This window comes from Rhineura floridana, chromosome 2 (genome assembly GCF_030035675.1).
Source record: "Rhineura floridana isolate rRhiFlo1 chromosome 2, rRhiFlo1.hap2, whole genome shotgun sequence".
Classification (NCBI taxonomy): Eukaryota; Metazoa; Chordata; class Lepidosauria; order Squamata; family Rhineuridae; genus Rhineura; species Rhineura floridana.
This window is the reverse complement of record NC_084481.1, coordinates 459,912-474,786: the sequence shown is the minus strand read 5'-3', so window position 1 is coordinate 474,786 and position 14,875 is coordinate 459,912. Positions and strand designations below refer to the sequence as shown.

At 40.9% G+C, this 14,875-nt stretch overlaps 1 protein-coding gene across 2 annotated transcripts in view; it reads left to right on the top strand.

The window, feature by feature from the left end:
• PTCHD4 (patched domain containing 4) overlaps positions 1 to 9,095 on the top strand; it is a 63,092-nt gene extending 53,997 nt beyond the window's left edge. For both annotated transcript variants that reach the window (XM_061607523.1, XM_061607522.1), the window contains exon 3: positions 7,339 to 9,095. In XM_061607523.1, the coding sequence (XP_061463507.1) occupies positions 7,339 to 8,972 (1,634 nt within the window). In that variant the 3' untranslated portion in view covers positions 8,973 to 9,095. The remainder of the gene's footprint in view (positions 1 to 7,338) is intronic.
• The last annotated feature ends 5,780 nt before the right edge of the window (positions 9,096 to 14,875 follow it).

The following is a 14,875-nucleotide window of genomic DNA, read 5'->3' as shown; positions in this document are numbered from 1 at the left end:
AAATGCAGCAACCATATTACTGACAGGAGTTCCTTTTAGAACTCATATAACCCCTGTTTTAAAACAGCTGCATTGGTTGCAAGTTTTTTTCCGGCAGAGCTTGGAAGATTGCTTTTTAAAAGTAATAAATTACAGTTACATGGCTCAAAAAAGTAGTAATTACCGTTACAATTACAGCTGCTCTGAAAGTAACTGATTACTTTTTCTCAAAAGTAATCACTACAGTTACATTTCAGTTACTTTTTTAAAAAAAATGCCTTGGATGCTGCACATCTAAGTAGCCTAAAACAACATTAAAAATAAACACACACATACAGAGGTAGTAGAATAATTCTTTTTATCCATAAGATAGAAATGGTGGACTCTCCGCTGGTAAGGGAGGTGGGGAGGGAGGCAGATCTTTGCACATCAAACCAAGTGCAACCTCCCCACTCAGCCAGCAAGCATAATCTCTCTCACTTAACCACCTCCCAGACCCTGCCCTGCCACCAACTAAGGGACACTCACTCAAGCAAACATTTTCTCCTAAGATGCAAAAAAGTTAAAATACTGCAAATGCAGCACAGTAGCCAGAGAGGGTGGTGGAGGCCACTTTGTGTGCCAAAACATGCTGTCATCTTTCACCTCCACAGTTCTTTATCTCCATTCTGCTGCTGCCTCCTTCTCCTCCTTTATCCATGTTCTTGCCCTGCGGCTCCTTTTTCCACTCCATTTTTTAAAATAATTGTTTTCTCCACTCAGCCCTGTGGCACTCTCTATCTCCTCCCTTGTTGTCTCCTACCCACCCACAGACCATGATGATAATGAAAGTTCAAGAGGAAAGCACAAAAGCAGGACTACAGCTGAACGTCAACAAGGCTAAAGTAATGACAACAGAAGATTTATGTAACTTTAAAGTTGACAATGAGGACATTGTACTTGTCAAGGATTATCAATACCTTGGCGCAGTCATTAACCAAAATGGAGACAATAGTCAAGAATGGAGACAATAGTCAAGAAATCAGAAGAAGCCTAGGATTGGGGAGGGCAGCTATGAGAGAACTAGAGAAGGTCCTCAAATGCAAAGATCATCCCGACCATGGTATTCCTGATCTCTATGTATGGATGTGAGAGTTGGACAGTGAAAAAGCTGATAAGAGAAAAATCAACTCATTTGAAATGTGGTGCTGGAGGAGAGCTTTGTGCATACCATGGACTGCGAAAAAGACAACCATTATAACCAAGTGACTTCCTGGAGCTATTATCGCAAATAAATAGTCTGAATGCCAGCACTCCCCCTGGGCTCCTAGATCTTTGATTTGTAAGTTTGACAGTTTGATTTAAGTCAGTTCACAAAAGCACCAAACATCCAGATAAAAGCTGGCTGCAGGATCCCCAGTTTCAGTCTCACTTAATGGTCCTAAGTCATTTGAAATCTGTTATATTAATGAATGTTGGAAGTGGGGCAAGAGCAACTCCTGTTTTGTTCTTTTGTTTGTGCTCCAGAAGGAAGATAGAGCTAGGGTCCTCCAGATGGATAGGCTTGTTTACCTTTTACCTGTGATGCTCTGACTGACTTCCTTCTGTTGCTAGATGAGGCTAACTCCCGCACCTGGGCGTTACGCCTCCAACTTAGTTAGTTAGAACTAGGTTTGCTTTTCTATCTACTATGTATTTCTCTAAATAAAGTAGCTTTTCTTGTTTTACTAAGTCTCAAGTCTCAGTGATGCTGATGTAGGGTAAAAGCCTGCTTTCTTAGGCAAACGCACACACACGCTGGCACACTCGCATTTCAACATCTACTGTTGAGCTCTTAACTCAGTAGCAGAGGATATGTGTTTCATGCACTGAGGTCCTAAGTTCAATCCCTGACAGTTAAGAGGATCTCAGATGACAAAGGTAGCAAAAGCCCTTGGCCTGAGCGGCTGCCAGTCACATACAGTAATACTGGGCTAGATGAGCCACTACTCTGGTTCAGTATAAAGCAGCCTCATATTTTCAGAAAACATGTTCAACTCGAGGCATCTCCTTTCAAATCCACAGAACTTTCCAAACATGATACACACACTCTCCCCTATGAAAAATTCAATACCTGACAGAACTTCCTGGGTTTTTAGGACCCAAACAAAATATCCATAATTCCTCCTTCATTCAGAACCTGGAGAACTAACAGTCTAACTATTCGTGTTTACTCAAAAAAAGCCTCATTCCTGATCCATCTGTCCTTGACCATTTGTGGGTAAGAAAGCAAATATTTCACCAGAGAGCAGGAGGGTTTTCTGGGGAGAGGGGAGGTCCAGAGTTCTATAACAAGAGCATTAAGTTCAATTGGACTTGCTTCCAACAAGTGTACTTATGATTCCAGTCACCATGCAGCCCAATCCTATGTATGTTTAGGGAGATCAATGCAACTTAGTGCCCTGAATGTGTTTAGGCCTGTGCACTAAGTACTGTGAACCAATCCTATGCATTCTAATGTTATTTATGCTCAGAAGTAATCCACCAAATTGACCCCCACATCAAATTTTAGATGGTTATCTCCTCCAGGCAGGCACCTGTCCTGTGCCTTAATATGCACCTAAAAAAATTAATGCTCACCAGTGAAACATGCATAGCAGAGTGAGCGAGTGGGGGGCAGGCGGGGGCAGAGAGGGGGTGGGGGCAGCAGGATGAGTAAGCAAGCAGGGGCAGGTGGGAGAGAGAGCAGGGATGGGGGGCAGAGCAATTGAGCCAGCGGGGAGGGCAGGTGGCGGGAGAGAGCGGGGGGCAGGGCGATTGAGTGAGCGGGGGAGAGAGCAGGGGTGGGGGGGTAACACACACACATACACCATTGTCCCTCACCTCCATTCTGCTGCTGCCTTCTCCGTCATCCTTGCCCTGGCTTTCTCCTCCACCGTCCATTTTTTCTCTCTCCAGCGCTCCATGACCCCCTGCCTCTTCACCTCCTCCCTCGTGCTTCGTAACACAGAGCACGAGGGAAGAGTGATGCTGCACAGAAGCCAGTGTGAAGCACATGTCTTCTGTCCACCAATCACAAGAACAGAAGATTTCTGCTTGTTCCCCCCCAAGTAACATCCAAACATAACCCTGGAAACGTTATGATTGCTGCTAAAAAGTAGGGAAATTACTAGTCGTTCTATTACTAGTAAAATGTAATGAAGTTATACACTTGTTACTTAAAAAAGTAATAAATTACAAGTAACTTGTTATTTCTAACGAGTTACTTCCAAGCTCTGGTTTCCGGGCCCAGTTCAAGGTGCTCATGTTAGTATTTAAAGCCCTAAACTACTTAGTTCCCTAATATCTGAAAGACTACCTCCTTCCCTAGAGACTCTCTCAGGTGTTGGGATCAGCAAAGAGGACCCTTTTGGTAGTTTCGCCACCCTCAGAAGCTTGGAGGGGTAGCCTGGAAGAGGGCATTCTCTGTGGCAGCCTCTAAACTGTGAAACTGCTTTTCCACCAAGGTGCATCTGGTAACTTCATTGTACAACTTTCAGTGAATGCTGAAGACACACCTCTTTACCCTGGCCTTTGACACCTCAGATGTATATTTTCAGGACCCATTCTATTTTCTGTGATGTTGCTTTTAACTGTTTTAATTATGTGTGTTAAAATTGTTGTTCATGGAGGACAGGTCTATCAATGGCTACTAGCCATGATGGCTGTGCTCTGCCACCCTAGTCAGAGGCAGCATGCTTCTGAAAACCAGTTGCCGGGAGCTTCAGGAGGGGAGAGTGTTCTTGTACTCGGGTCCTGCTTGCGGGCTTCCCCCAGGCACCTGGTTGGCCACTGTGAGAACAGGATGCTGGACTAGATGGGCCACTGGCCTGATCCAGCAGGCTCTTCTTATGTTCTTATGTTGTGACCTGCCCTGGAACCTCTGGGTGAAAAGCAGGTCGTCATCATCATCATCAGATTTATCACATGGTTTTTCTGCCTGGAGATAGGAGGGACCTCATGGCCATAGCAATACTTTTAGATTGGGTGATTGCTCCAAAGAGCTGATTGGCCAGATAACAGGAGACTGATGGATCTCCAGGAATCTCTTCAAAAGTTCAAAAGGAAGGATATGAGTGTGTGAGAGACAGGAAATGATGTGGCTTAGAGATTTTGGAGGAAGCTTTGAAATATTTTACGTGAAGTTTTATTTGATAGGCCAGTGCTCAGTAGACTCCCTCCTAATTTTAAAGAAATTTCCTCTTTTGAAATCAAATGGACTTCCTTGGCAATTGACTGTTTGCATATGTGTTGAATTTTATAACACTGTGATCACTGTTTTCAATCAGTTCAATATATTGATTTAAGATACAGATATAGTCTGTATCTGGATTGCTTTTGTATATGAATTTTTATTATTGTTTTTATTTAATGCTTCTGTGGCTAGCCTTTTAAATCAACTTTTTGTTATGAGAATTATATATGACTGAATTTAGCCATTCTTGCTCAGTTCACATCTTAAAAGAAGGCACACGGGGCATCAATGTGCCTTTAAACATCCACTTTCAATTAATGACAATGAGGTGTATCTTAGTATCATCCGGCAAAGGTTGCATTTCAAAAACTACCTTATCGTGTTTGAAAACACAGGACACAACCACTGTGTTCAACATTCTGTTGTTGTATTTGAATGCTAGGTTGGTTCAAAATGAGACTATGCTGATCCATAATCTTATAATGGATTAACAGGCTGACCTGGGATGTATAACCGAGACCTGGGTAGAGGAGCCGGGTGGGCTTGACCTGACACAGCTCTGCCTGTTGAGGTACCAATCCAGACTAAAGGATTTGATGGGGAGGTGCCATAGTTCATAGTAGTTCATTCTCTCACTAGGAAACCTCTCCTGTTTGGAGCTGGAGTGGAGTGCCTGCATCCGGCGTGGGATTATAGAGACAAATTGGAGATACTGTTGGTGTACCACCCAGCCTGCTGACCGATGACCTCTCTGAACAAGCTGGCCAAGAATCTCTCCAGTGTAGTATTGGAGAAGCCCAGGATTGTGGCTCAGGATGACTTCAGTATCCATGCTGAGGATGCCTCAGAGCCAGCTTGACATTTCATGGCATCAGTGGGACTCTCTCAGTCATTGGCTCAACACACAGAGCAGGGCATACCCTTCACTTAGTCTTTGCCCCTAGTGGGAAGAGGGTTGGCCTGGATGTAGGTGGGGTGGTCTTTATTAGAGTTTGGTATACATTGCTGCAGAGTGCAATGAATAGTCTTGTAAGACCGGTGGTTGAAAGAATAAATAAAATAGGATCATTAGGACTGGGTTTGAAAATAAAGCTGCCAATATCATGATGTGGATAATGATACAAATCTATGGTGGGACTGCACTTGGAATACTGTGTACAGTAATACTTGTATTAGACATAAAGAGAAAAATAGCCAGCCCAGTTTTACATGATTTGCAAAGATAAATTCCCAACCCCTTTCCACATCAATTGAGTAAATTGTCCAGATTCGTGCATCTCTTCATTTTTGGAATTTATGCTAATCGCACAAGCAACTTTGTCTGCCCAAGTCTCTTTATCAGTTGGTTCATTTCAATCAGGGAGGATGGAAGACACAGTCGCCAGAGCAGGAAAGAGCAGCGACCATGGCATGTCAGTACTTTTCTTGAACTCTGCTCATGGAACTGGGTGTGATGTGCTGATGCACAATGGTGCTCCCACACTGGTATAATTGCAGATTTTGTTGAATAAATAATAACAATAACAATAATAAATTATTATTGTTATTGTTATTATACAAATAATTGTTATACAGCATCCAGGTCATTTACTATAGTGATTATGTCATGATTATCTTATGATTATTATGACTCCTTAGGAAATCCTTCCTGGATTCAGAAAATATAAATAATTATTGGCCTGTTGTTAATGTCCCCGTCTTGGGCAAGGTTCGTGAGTATATGGTTGTGGGCCAGATCCAGGCTCTCTTGGAGGAAACCAATTTTCTAAATCCATTTCAATCAGGGCTAGGCGTGATTTGGCATAGGAATTGACTTTGTTGCCATGTATGTTGGCATTTACTGAGGGAAAGAAATCCTTGTTAATCGCAGCACTGCTTTGCGGTGGTTCTGATCCTATTTGGTTTACCATCTCTACAGGGTTGACATCTGGGGAGTGTTGTCTAGCCCCATGGAACCCTCAGTATGGGATACTACAGGGTTGGATTTTATCCTCTGGGCTGTTTAAAGTCTATGTGAAACTACTAAGTAGGGTCATCCAGAGTATTGGACTGTGTAGTCAGTAATATGCTGATGATATGTAGCTCTAGTTCTCCTTTACAACTGCAGGTCTGACCTCAGCAATGGACTGGGTGAAATCTAATAAACTGAAGCTTAATCCAAATAAAAACTGTGGCACTGTTAGTGGATAGTTTCCTAGACCGGATGGGTGGGGTCTGGCCTGCTGTGGATAGTGTTACACTCCCTCTGAAGGAGCAGGTGCGTTGCTTAGGAATACTTCTGCATCCATTACTGTCACTTAAGGCTGAAGTGGCTTCAGTGGCACAGAGTGCCTGCCATCAGCTTCAGTTTGTGATTCTGCTATGCCTCTATCCAGACAGAGATAGCCTAACTTCTTCTGTCTATACTCTGGTAACCTCTAGGTTAGATTACTGCAGTGTGTTATATGTGGGGCTGCCTTTGAAGATCATTCAGAAACTGCAGCTGATGAAGAATTCATCGGATAGATTGCTGACCAGGGCAAGTCTGAGTATGTAACGACAATTTTGGCACAACTACATTGGCTACCGGTTAGTTTCCAGGCTCAATTCAAAGTGACCTATAAAGCCTTATGCAGGGACCTGATTGAGAACAGGACAGCTGTCCCCACATGAGCCAACCTGAACCCTATGTTTGCCATCTGAGGCCCTTCTCCATTGTGCAAGGAAGGTGTGGAGGGTTGCAACACATGAACAGGCCTTCTCAGTGGTGGTTCTCTGTGTAATGCTCTCCCCAGGGACCATTACTGTCTGTTTTTCAGTTCCAGGCAAAAACATTTCAATTTATCCAGGATTTTTGATCCCTTAATTTGGAGCGTATGCAGGTATATTTGTGGCATCTTCTTCTACTTATCTTTTTAGTGGGGTAGAATAAGTTGGATCTGCCCTTTTGTATGTATATGATGGATGACCATTTTAGGTTCTTATTTTATTCTCATGCTTGTACTTGGTTTTAATGTTTGTTTTTACATTGTAAGTCGCTTACAATGTAAAATATAATATAATCTAAATAAAGTATGTATGACATTTTGCAGCAGTTATATGAAGATCTTTCATAAGTATAGTTAAAGAAACAAATTTAATGATCAATGAAAAGAAATTAATATATTTCCTTATTGTCATTGCTTTAGGTCATGGCACAAAAGGAGTGTTTGAGCTTCTGTCTGGATGGCGCCGAACCAGAGAAAGTCTGCCTTTCAAAGACAGGGTTGCAGATGCCTACTCTGATGTAATGGTCTCCTATACCATGACAAGCTCCTTGTACTTTATAGCCTTTGGTATGGGTGCCAGTCCTTTCACCAACATTGAGGCTGTGAAAGTCTTCTGCCAGAATATGTGCATCTCCATCCTGTTGAACTACTTCTATATCTTCTCCTTTTTTGGTTCTTGTCTGGTCTTTGCTGGGCAGTTGGAGCAGAATCGTTACCACAGCATCTTCTGTTGTAAAATTCCTTCTGCAGAATACCTGGAAAGGAAGCCCATTTGGTTCCAAACCATGATGAATGATGGCTACCAGCACCCTTCCCATCATGAAACTGATCCATACCAGAACCACTTTATTCAACATTTCCTGCGAGAGCATTATAATGAATGGATTACTAACATCTATGTTAAGCCATTTGTGGTGATACTGTATCTAATTTATGCTTCTTTTTCCTTTATGGGCTGCTTGCAGATCAACGATGGGGCCAATATAATCAATCTCCTCTCCAGCAATTCTCCAAGTGTGTCTTATGCTGTCATTCAACAGAAGTACTTCAGCAACTACAGCCCAGTGATAGGGTTCTATATCTATGAGCCTCTTGAGTACTGGAATGGCACTGTACAAGATGACTTAAAGAAACTGAGTGAAGGCTTCAACACACTGTCCTGGATTCAACAGTATTACAAGTACCTGAGAGCTGGGAATATTAGTGCCACCAATAAAAACTACTTCCTTAGCATCCTGCAAAACTCCTTTTTAAGAAAGCCAGAATTCCAGCACTTCAAAAATGACATTATTTTTTCCAAGGCTGGAAATGGGAATAGTATCATTGCATCCCGCATGTACCTCGTGGCTAGGACTAGTGAAAAAACACAGAGGGATGTTATAGAGTTACTGGAGAAACTAAGACCACTGTCTCTGAAACAGAGCATCAGGTTCATAGTATTCAACCCTACCTTTGTCTTCATGGACAAATACAGCCTATCTGTAACTATGCCTGTCTTGATTTCAAGCTTTGGAATCTTACTAGTGTTGTTACTTACCTTTTTCCTGGTTATCCATCCTCTGGGGAACTTCTGGCTAATTCTCACTGTCACCTCAATAGAGCTGGGTGTCTTGGGCTTGATGACTTTATGGAATATAGACATGGATTGCATTTCTATATTGTGCCTTATTTATACTTTAAATTTTTCCATAGATCACTGTGCACCCCTGCTTTACACATTTGTACTAGCAACTGAGCACACCCGAACTCAGTGTATAAAAAGCTCACTTCAAGAACACGGAACAGCAATTTTACAAAATGTTACTTCTTTTCTTATTGGGTTAGTCCCCCTCCTTTTTGTGCCTTCAAACTTGACCTTCACACTGTTCAAATGCTTGCTGCTGACTGGCAGTTGCACACTTCTGCACTGTTTTGTAATTTTACCTGTCTTCCTAACATTTTTCCCACCCTCCAAAAAGCACCACAAGAAAAAGAAACGAGCCAAACGAAAGGAACGGGAAGAGATTGAATGCATAGAAATTCAAGAGAATCCTGATCATGTAACAGCAGTCTGAGTCACACAAAACTACATGGTTTTTATTACTAAAAGAAATGTAATACTGAGCTGCAAGGAAAGTAAAGATCTCCAGTGCTTGTGTTGGCCCATGGGAAACATGTCAAAGGAGTATTTATGACACTTGGAGGTTGTTAAAGTAATGACTGTTTTTTTAAAAAAAAAGAGTAAAGGAGGAAAATAAGTTCCCAACTATTGCTCCTCCCCTTTGATCCTCCCAGTTCACCAAGGGAAATGCTTAACAACACACTACAATGCCAATGAAAATAAATGGGTGGTATGTATTGGTGTTCCTCTGGTGATGGAAGGCATGCATCAGTGAAACAGGGAGGGAGACCATTTTTGGCAATTCCCCCTCCCCTGAACCCCTTCCTAAATCTGCTCTGGAGGATTGTGGGACTCTCTAGCATAGATTTAGGAGGGTGCAGGGAGCTGATAGAGGAGGTAGAATAATTGAATATTACCCCCTCCCCTTTCTGCTGATAGATTTCAAACCAGAAAAAGTAAAAACAAATTACAGGAAAAGTAATTATGGTCATAATATTGATCATATTTATTTTAAGAGGTTGGTCTAAGTAAAACCTATGCAGCTGGAAAGTAAATATCCAGTAAATCAAAGCCAAAGTACTTCCCTACTCTAGAATACCATATCAAGCTACTGTTGAAAATTGTGCCATTTGTTCAGAGTAAATCTATGCTCCCTAAAATAAAAGTACTCTGTGTACCAGAGAGAAATTTGGTAAACAACTTTCTACAAATAGGCATTTGACAATACTTCAATTGTAGTTAGAGTGACCCTCAGAACCATCCCTACATACCTATACTTGAATTCTAAGAAACACCCCAGGTCACACCACTGTAGTGCTACCAATAATAACTGCAGTGCTGGCCTATTGCTTCCTACACCTTCTCTGAACCACCATTAGACACAGAATACTAATCAGGCAGATGTGTCAATAGTAACAATAGATCATGCTCCAAGAGGTCCGCATGGAGGTCATCTTGTGCCTGAATCGAGAGTATTGAGCACATAGCAGATGTAAGCTCCATGTATGAGTTTCAAAGTGAAATAACATTTTCCCCCTTGAAATATTCTCTAAACTGCATATCTTGTGTTTTACATCTTTGGTAAACTGATCAGTTGCCACAAAAAATAATAAGTTATTCCCAGCTGCTTGGGAAAATGGTTTTTACACAGCATTATTATTATTAATTGCCTGATAGAATGTCTGAGACAAAACAAAACTTTATGACTGTTGAGAATTATAGATGAATGCAGTAAATTTGTCTCTTACTGCATGAGATTAGAGTTATATTGTTACAAAATAATAGTCTCTGCTTTACAAAGTATACAATCTTAGAAGCTCGAGAGACAGAATGGAGAGTGAGCCAATAATACTCAGATAGGGTGAAAAATTGTATTTCTCTCTTCCAAAAGCATTTTATAAATGATTTGCTTTATGCATTCTTGAATGCAATCTAGCCTTGCATAAACAAACATTGTCTTCCTGAAAATATATTCTGTATGTTACAATGATTGCTTAGAACAAATGTCAAAGGGAGAGGCGAGGAGGAGGTTCATATTAATCCCTTTCAAAAGAGGTACAGACCACAAAATCCTTTCATGAATTTGGCTGTACATGTAAGAGGGGATTGACATACAACTCAGTGGAGTCCTCCTCACCTTCCCCAGCTGGCACTTCAATAATATGGGATGAGTAACTTCTAACAAAATCCTAGGGAAGGGGGGAAAGTGCTCATAAGTCTCCCTTTGAAAGTAACAACGTCCACTGTAATGCATACATACCTACTGGAAATTCAGAGGGGGAAGCCGTGTCCGGTGTGCTTTGTTGTAGTTAGTAACTTCTCTTCAATGACACCAATTCTGTAAAGAGAATCCGATTAGTAAATTAATCTGATCCCAAGCTATATTGTTCAAAAACATACAAAGTCATACTGAATCAGACCATCTAATCCTTATTCTGACCTGTGGTAGCAAACTATAATTGCACTATAATTAATGGTAAAAAGGTACATATCTTTTTACCTGGAGATGCTAGGTATTTAGTCTGTGACCTTCCACAGAGCTTTTGTACCTCCGTCTAATGTGCTATGGGAAATTATGCCCCTCTTTATGCATTTTCCTTCTCCATTTTTTTAAATTTTCTGAGAAGCATGTCGTCAAAAAGTAATTGGTTTCAAAATCCCCGTGACTGTCATCTGCTGCCACAAGATGGTAATATTTTTCATTTATTTTCTCTGTTATTGGCATCAATATCCAAAATGACATGCAAATTCAAATTGAAAAATTGAATTTACTGTGTAATTTGTCAGCTCTTAATCTGGATATTCACCATTTGGCTATAAGATTTTCAATGGCAGGTCTTTGAATACAGTAATTTGAGACTCAAATATTATCATCTTGCAAATCAGCATTTGAAATTACCCAGTACTAAAGTTTTGAACAGCACTTGAATGTTATTATAACAGGCTACATTTTAAAGTTTTGTCATGCCAAAATCAGGATTGGATGGGGGAGAAGGGACTGAAATTTATGTTGTGGCCTGACATATTAATTAAACAAAATCTCTTGCCATATGGAACCCACTCAGATGAAAATGCAACTCATACAGACAAGGTGCAAGCATGTTGGTGGTATGGTATGCGAAAAGATAATGTTTTACTGAGGTCTGGAGTGGTGGGGGTGGGGCTGCCTGGAGTACCATGTGGAAAATATTGAGGGTACATTATAAATCATGCTTGAGGCTGCATATGCAAACTGACTGCCCTGTATCAGTAGCGCCATGGATACTGTCAAAGTTACACGTTAGATACATTAGATAGCACCACCCCTGTTGCCTCCCCATCACTCTCCACATGTTGGAAGGTGAAGGTCTGCAGCAATGACCCTACTGTGCCTGTGTAGTGCTTGTGGGGCAGGACTGACATGCATTACTGTTCTCCCTAGTGCTGCTAGGTCTCCAGATTTCATCTGTAGACTCTGGAGTTTGGGGGTCCTCTCTGGGTCTCTGGGTGAGTCACCACAATCTCTGGACTCTCAGCTTTCTTTCTTTTTTTAAAAAAAACAAGTTTCTAGGTGGTCTGGTTCAAGAGATATACACAAAAAAGTCAGCCACCCCCCCACACACAACTTGTGTTAAATAAGCTCATAGCTGGCTGCTCTAACCCTGCCCTTTCAGGTTTGTAGCCAATATGTGAAGTCAGAGTTGTGATTGACAAGGGATTTGTTGACCTCCGGCAATATCTAGAACCCATTGCAAGGGCAGAAAACTTTTTTTCCTGCTTGTCTGAAGATCTTACAAACTGAGTAAAGTTTATTTCTCTCTTGCGTGCAGGAGATCTCAATGCCATTACAATGCTTTTCTAATTATGAGGAGTGAAACAAGTTAAATTTTCCTGGCTGTTGAAGAGGGCAATTTATTTGTCTAATTCATAGCCTGTTATGAAAACCTTCCCAATACAAAGCTTTAATCCTATACTCACTTTTCTGACAGTAAAGCTAATCCCACATACCAGGACTTACTTTTGAGTAGACATGGTTAGAATTGTGCTGTAAATCAATGGAACTTTTGAGTGAACATAGCAAAGGGATTGTGTTTGTGTTGTACATCTTTCTCTTTCCCTCCAATCCTATTTTTAAAGCAATTAGGGAGGGCTTACCTAGGTGTCACTGCTTTTATCTGGTAGGAAACTAATACTGATTTTATTTTAAAAAATGTTCTGCAGTGACCAACTGGTTTTGTCAATAAACTATTGTATGGGGTGTATGTATTTTACATCTCCAGTGTGTGTGTATATGGAATCTTTCCAACAACCCTGTGGTAGGAAACCAAGGCAGCTCACAGCAAGAAATAAATCCCTTTAAAATCCAATAACCATAAAAACAAATATGAAACAGTTGCAAAACAGCCTCAGGTGGCATTATTCTGAATTTTGTGTTGGGTGAGTGAAATTCCTTATCACTTGAGGTTGCAGTTCTGTGCACACTTCCCTGTTGAATAAGCTGCATTGAATATATTGAGACTTGCTTCTGAGTACACATGCATAGGATTGCACTATACATATATTTACAGGTTGTGTAAATAATAAACATCTTTGAGTCATGCTTATATAAATATTTCTTCATACTATGTCCCAATAAGTATCTGATTTCTGATTCTGATATGGTTGTACATGATTATTTCCTCTACATTTTAAGTGTGCCTTTTTTCCTTAGGGTGGTCATGGTCCCCCTATGTTGTTTTCATTCTGAGGGGCAGATTAGTCTGAGAGATGGTGGGTAGGCTGTGGTCACTCAGTAAACTTTGTAGCTGATTTCCATTTTAAAAAAACAATTAAAATGATTTACATGCAGGCAAAGTTTATGAAGTACATCCATGCAATACATTTAAAGCTCATCCAACTCGCATTTTATGTGCATGACTTCCTCCAAAGAATCCTGGGAAGTGTAGCTCCCCCCTCACAGTTATAGATCCCACCACCCTTAACAAACTACAGTTCCCATGATTCTGTGGTGGGATTCATGTGCTTCAAATGTATGTTGAATGTGCTTTAAATGCACATGGTGCTGTGCATTCATTAGTAAATTGAAAAGAACAATTTTACTTTTTTAATCAGGGGAAGGGCTGTAGCTCTGGTAGGGCACATGATTTGCATACAAAGGTGCAAAATTCAATCTCTGGAAAAGACTATTGAGTGTAATCCAGAAGAGCCAATGCTAGTCCATGTCATCAGTACTGAGCTAGATAGTACCAAATGTCTTGAGATAAGGCAGATTCAGAGCATCATAGATTAGTAGAGTTAGAAGGAGCCTGTAAGGCCATACAGTCCAACCCCTCGCTCAATGCAGGAATCCAACTTAATCCAACAGATGGCTGTCCAGCTGCCTCTTGAATGCCTCCGTGTTGGAGAGCCCACCACCTCCCTAGGTCATTGATTCCATTGTTGTGCCACTCTAACAGCTCCTCATCCAACTAATTCATAATTTACTTCAAATCTGTGCCGAATGTGCTTCAAATGAATGGTGTGGAGCTGCCCTAGGTATACTGTGTGTTTATTAGTGAATTGAAAAGAACAACTTTAAAATACACTTTTTAAACGGGGGAAGGGCTGCAGCTCAGTAGTATGGCACATGCTTTGGATGGAAAGGTCCCAAATATGGCCTGGAATCCTGGACAGCCAATGCTAGTCCAGGTCATCAGTACTGAGCTAGATGGTACCAAATGGCCTGAGTATCGATTCCATTGTTCCTGAAAGTGGAAAGAGACTCAAGGGCCACAGTCACTCCAACATTTATTTATATATTTTATTTACAACGCTTAATATATCGCTTTATTGTAAAAAATCTCAAAGCGGTTTACAGAAGGAATTAAAACAATAAAATTATTGGCAAAAACAGACAGGTATTTAAAAAAATTCAAAATAATAAAACAATGATTTAAAAACATAAAAGGCATAATAGCTTCTTCATGCCTGCGTAGGCTTGCCTAAACAAAAATTTTTTAGCAGATGCCAAAATGAGTACAATGACGCGCCTGCCTAATGGAAATAGGCAGGGAGTTCCAAAGTGTAGGTACTGCCACACTAAAGGATCAATTTCTTACAAGAGCAGAACAAGTACTATGTAGCACCCTTAACATGGAAAGCACACCTAGAACTTGGTCTAGTAACAATTCGGCAACCAATACAGATTTCAGAGCAAAGATATTATGTGCTGACACAGTCTTACTCTCACTCACCCTGATGCTAAGTTTTCTGCTCTACTCGTAGGAATCTTGTTGTGGTTGGTATGGTATTGCATTTAGGAAATCACTGTCTTTTCTTTTCCTTTTTCTATTTGTATGTCATTTACCTCTGACCTCAATCCCTTACATCCCAACAACA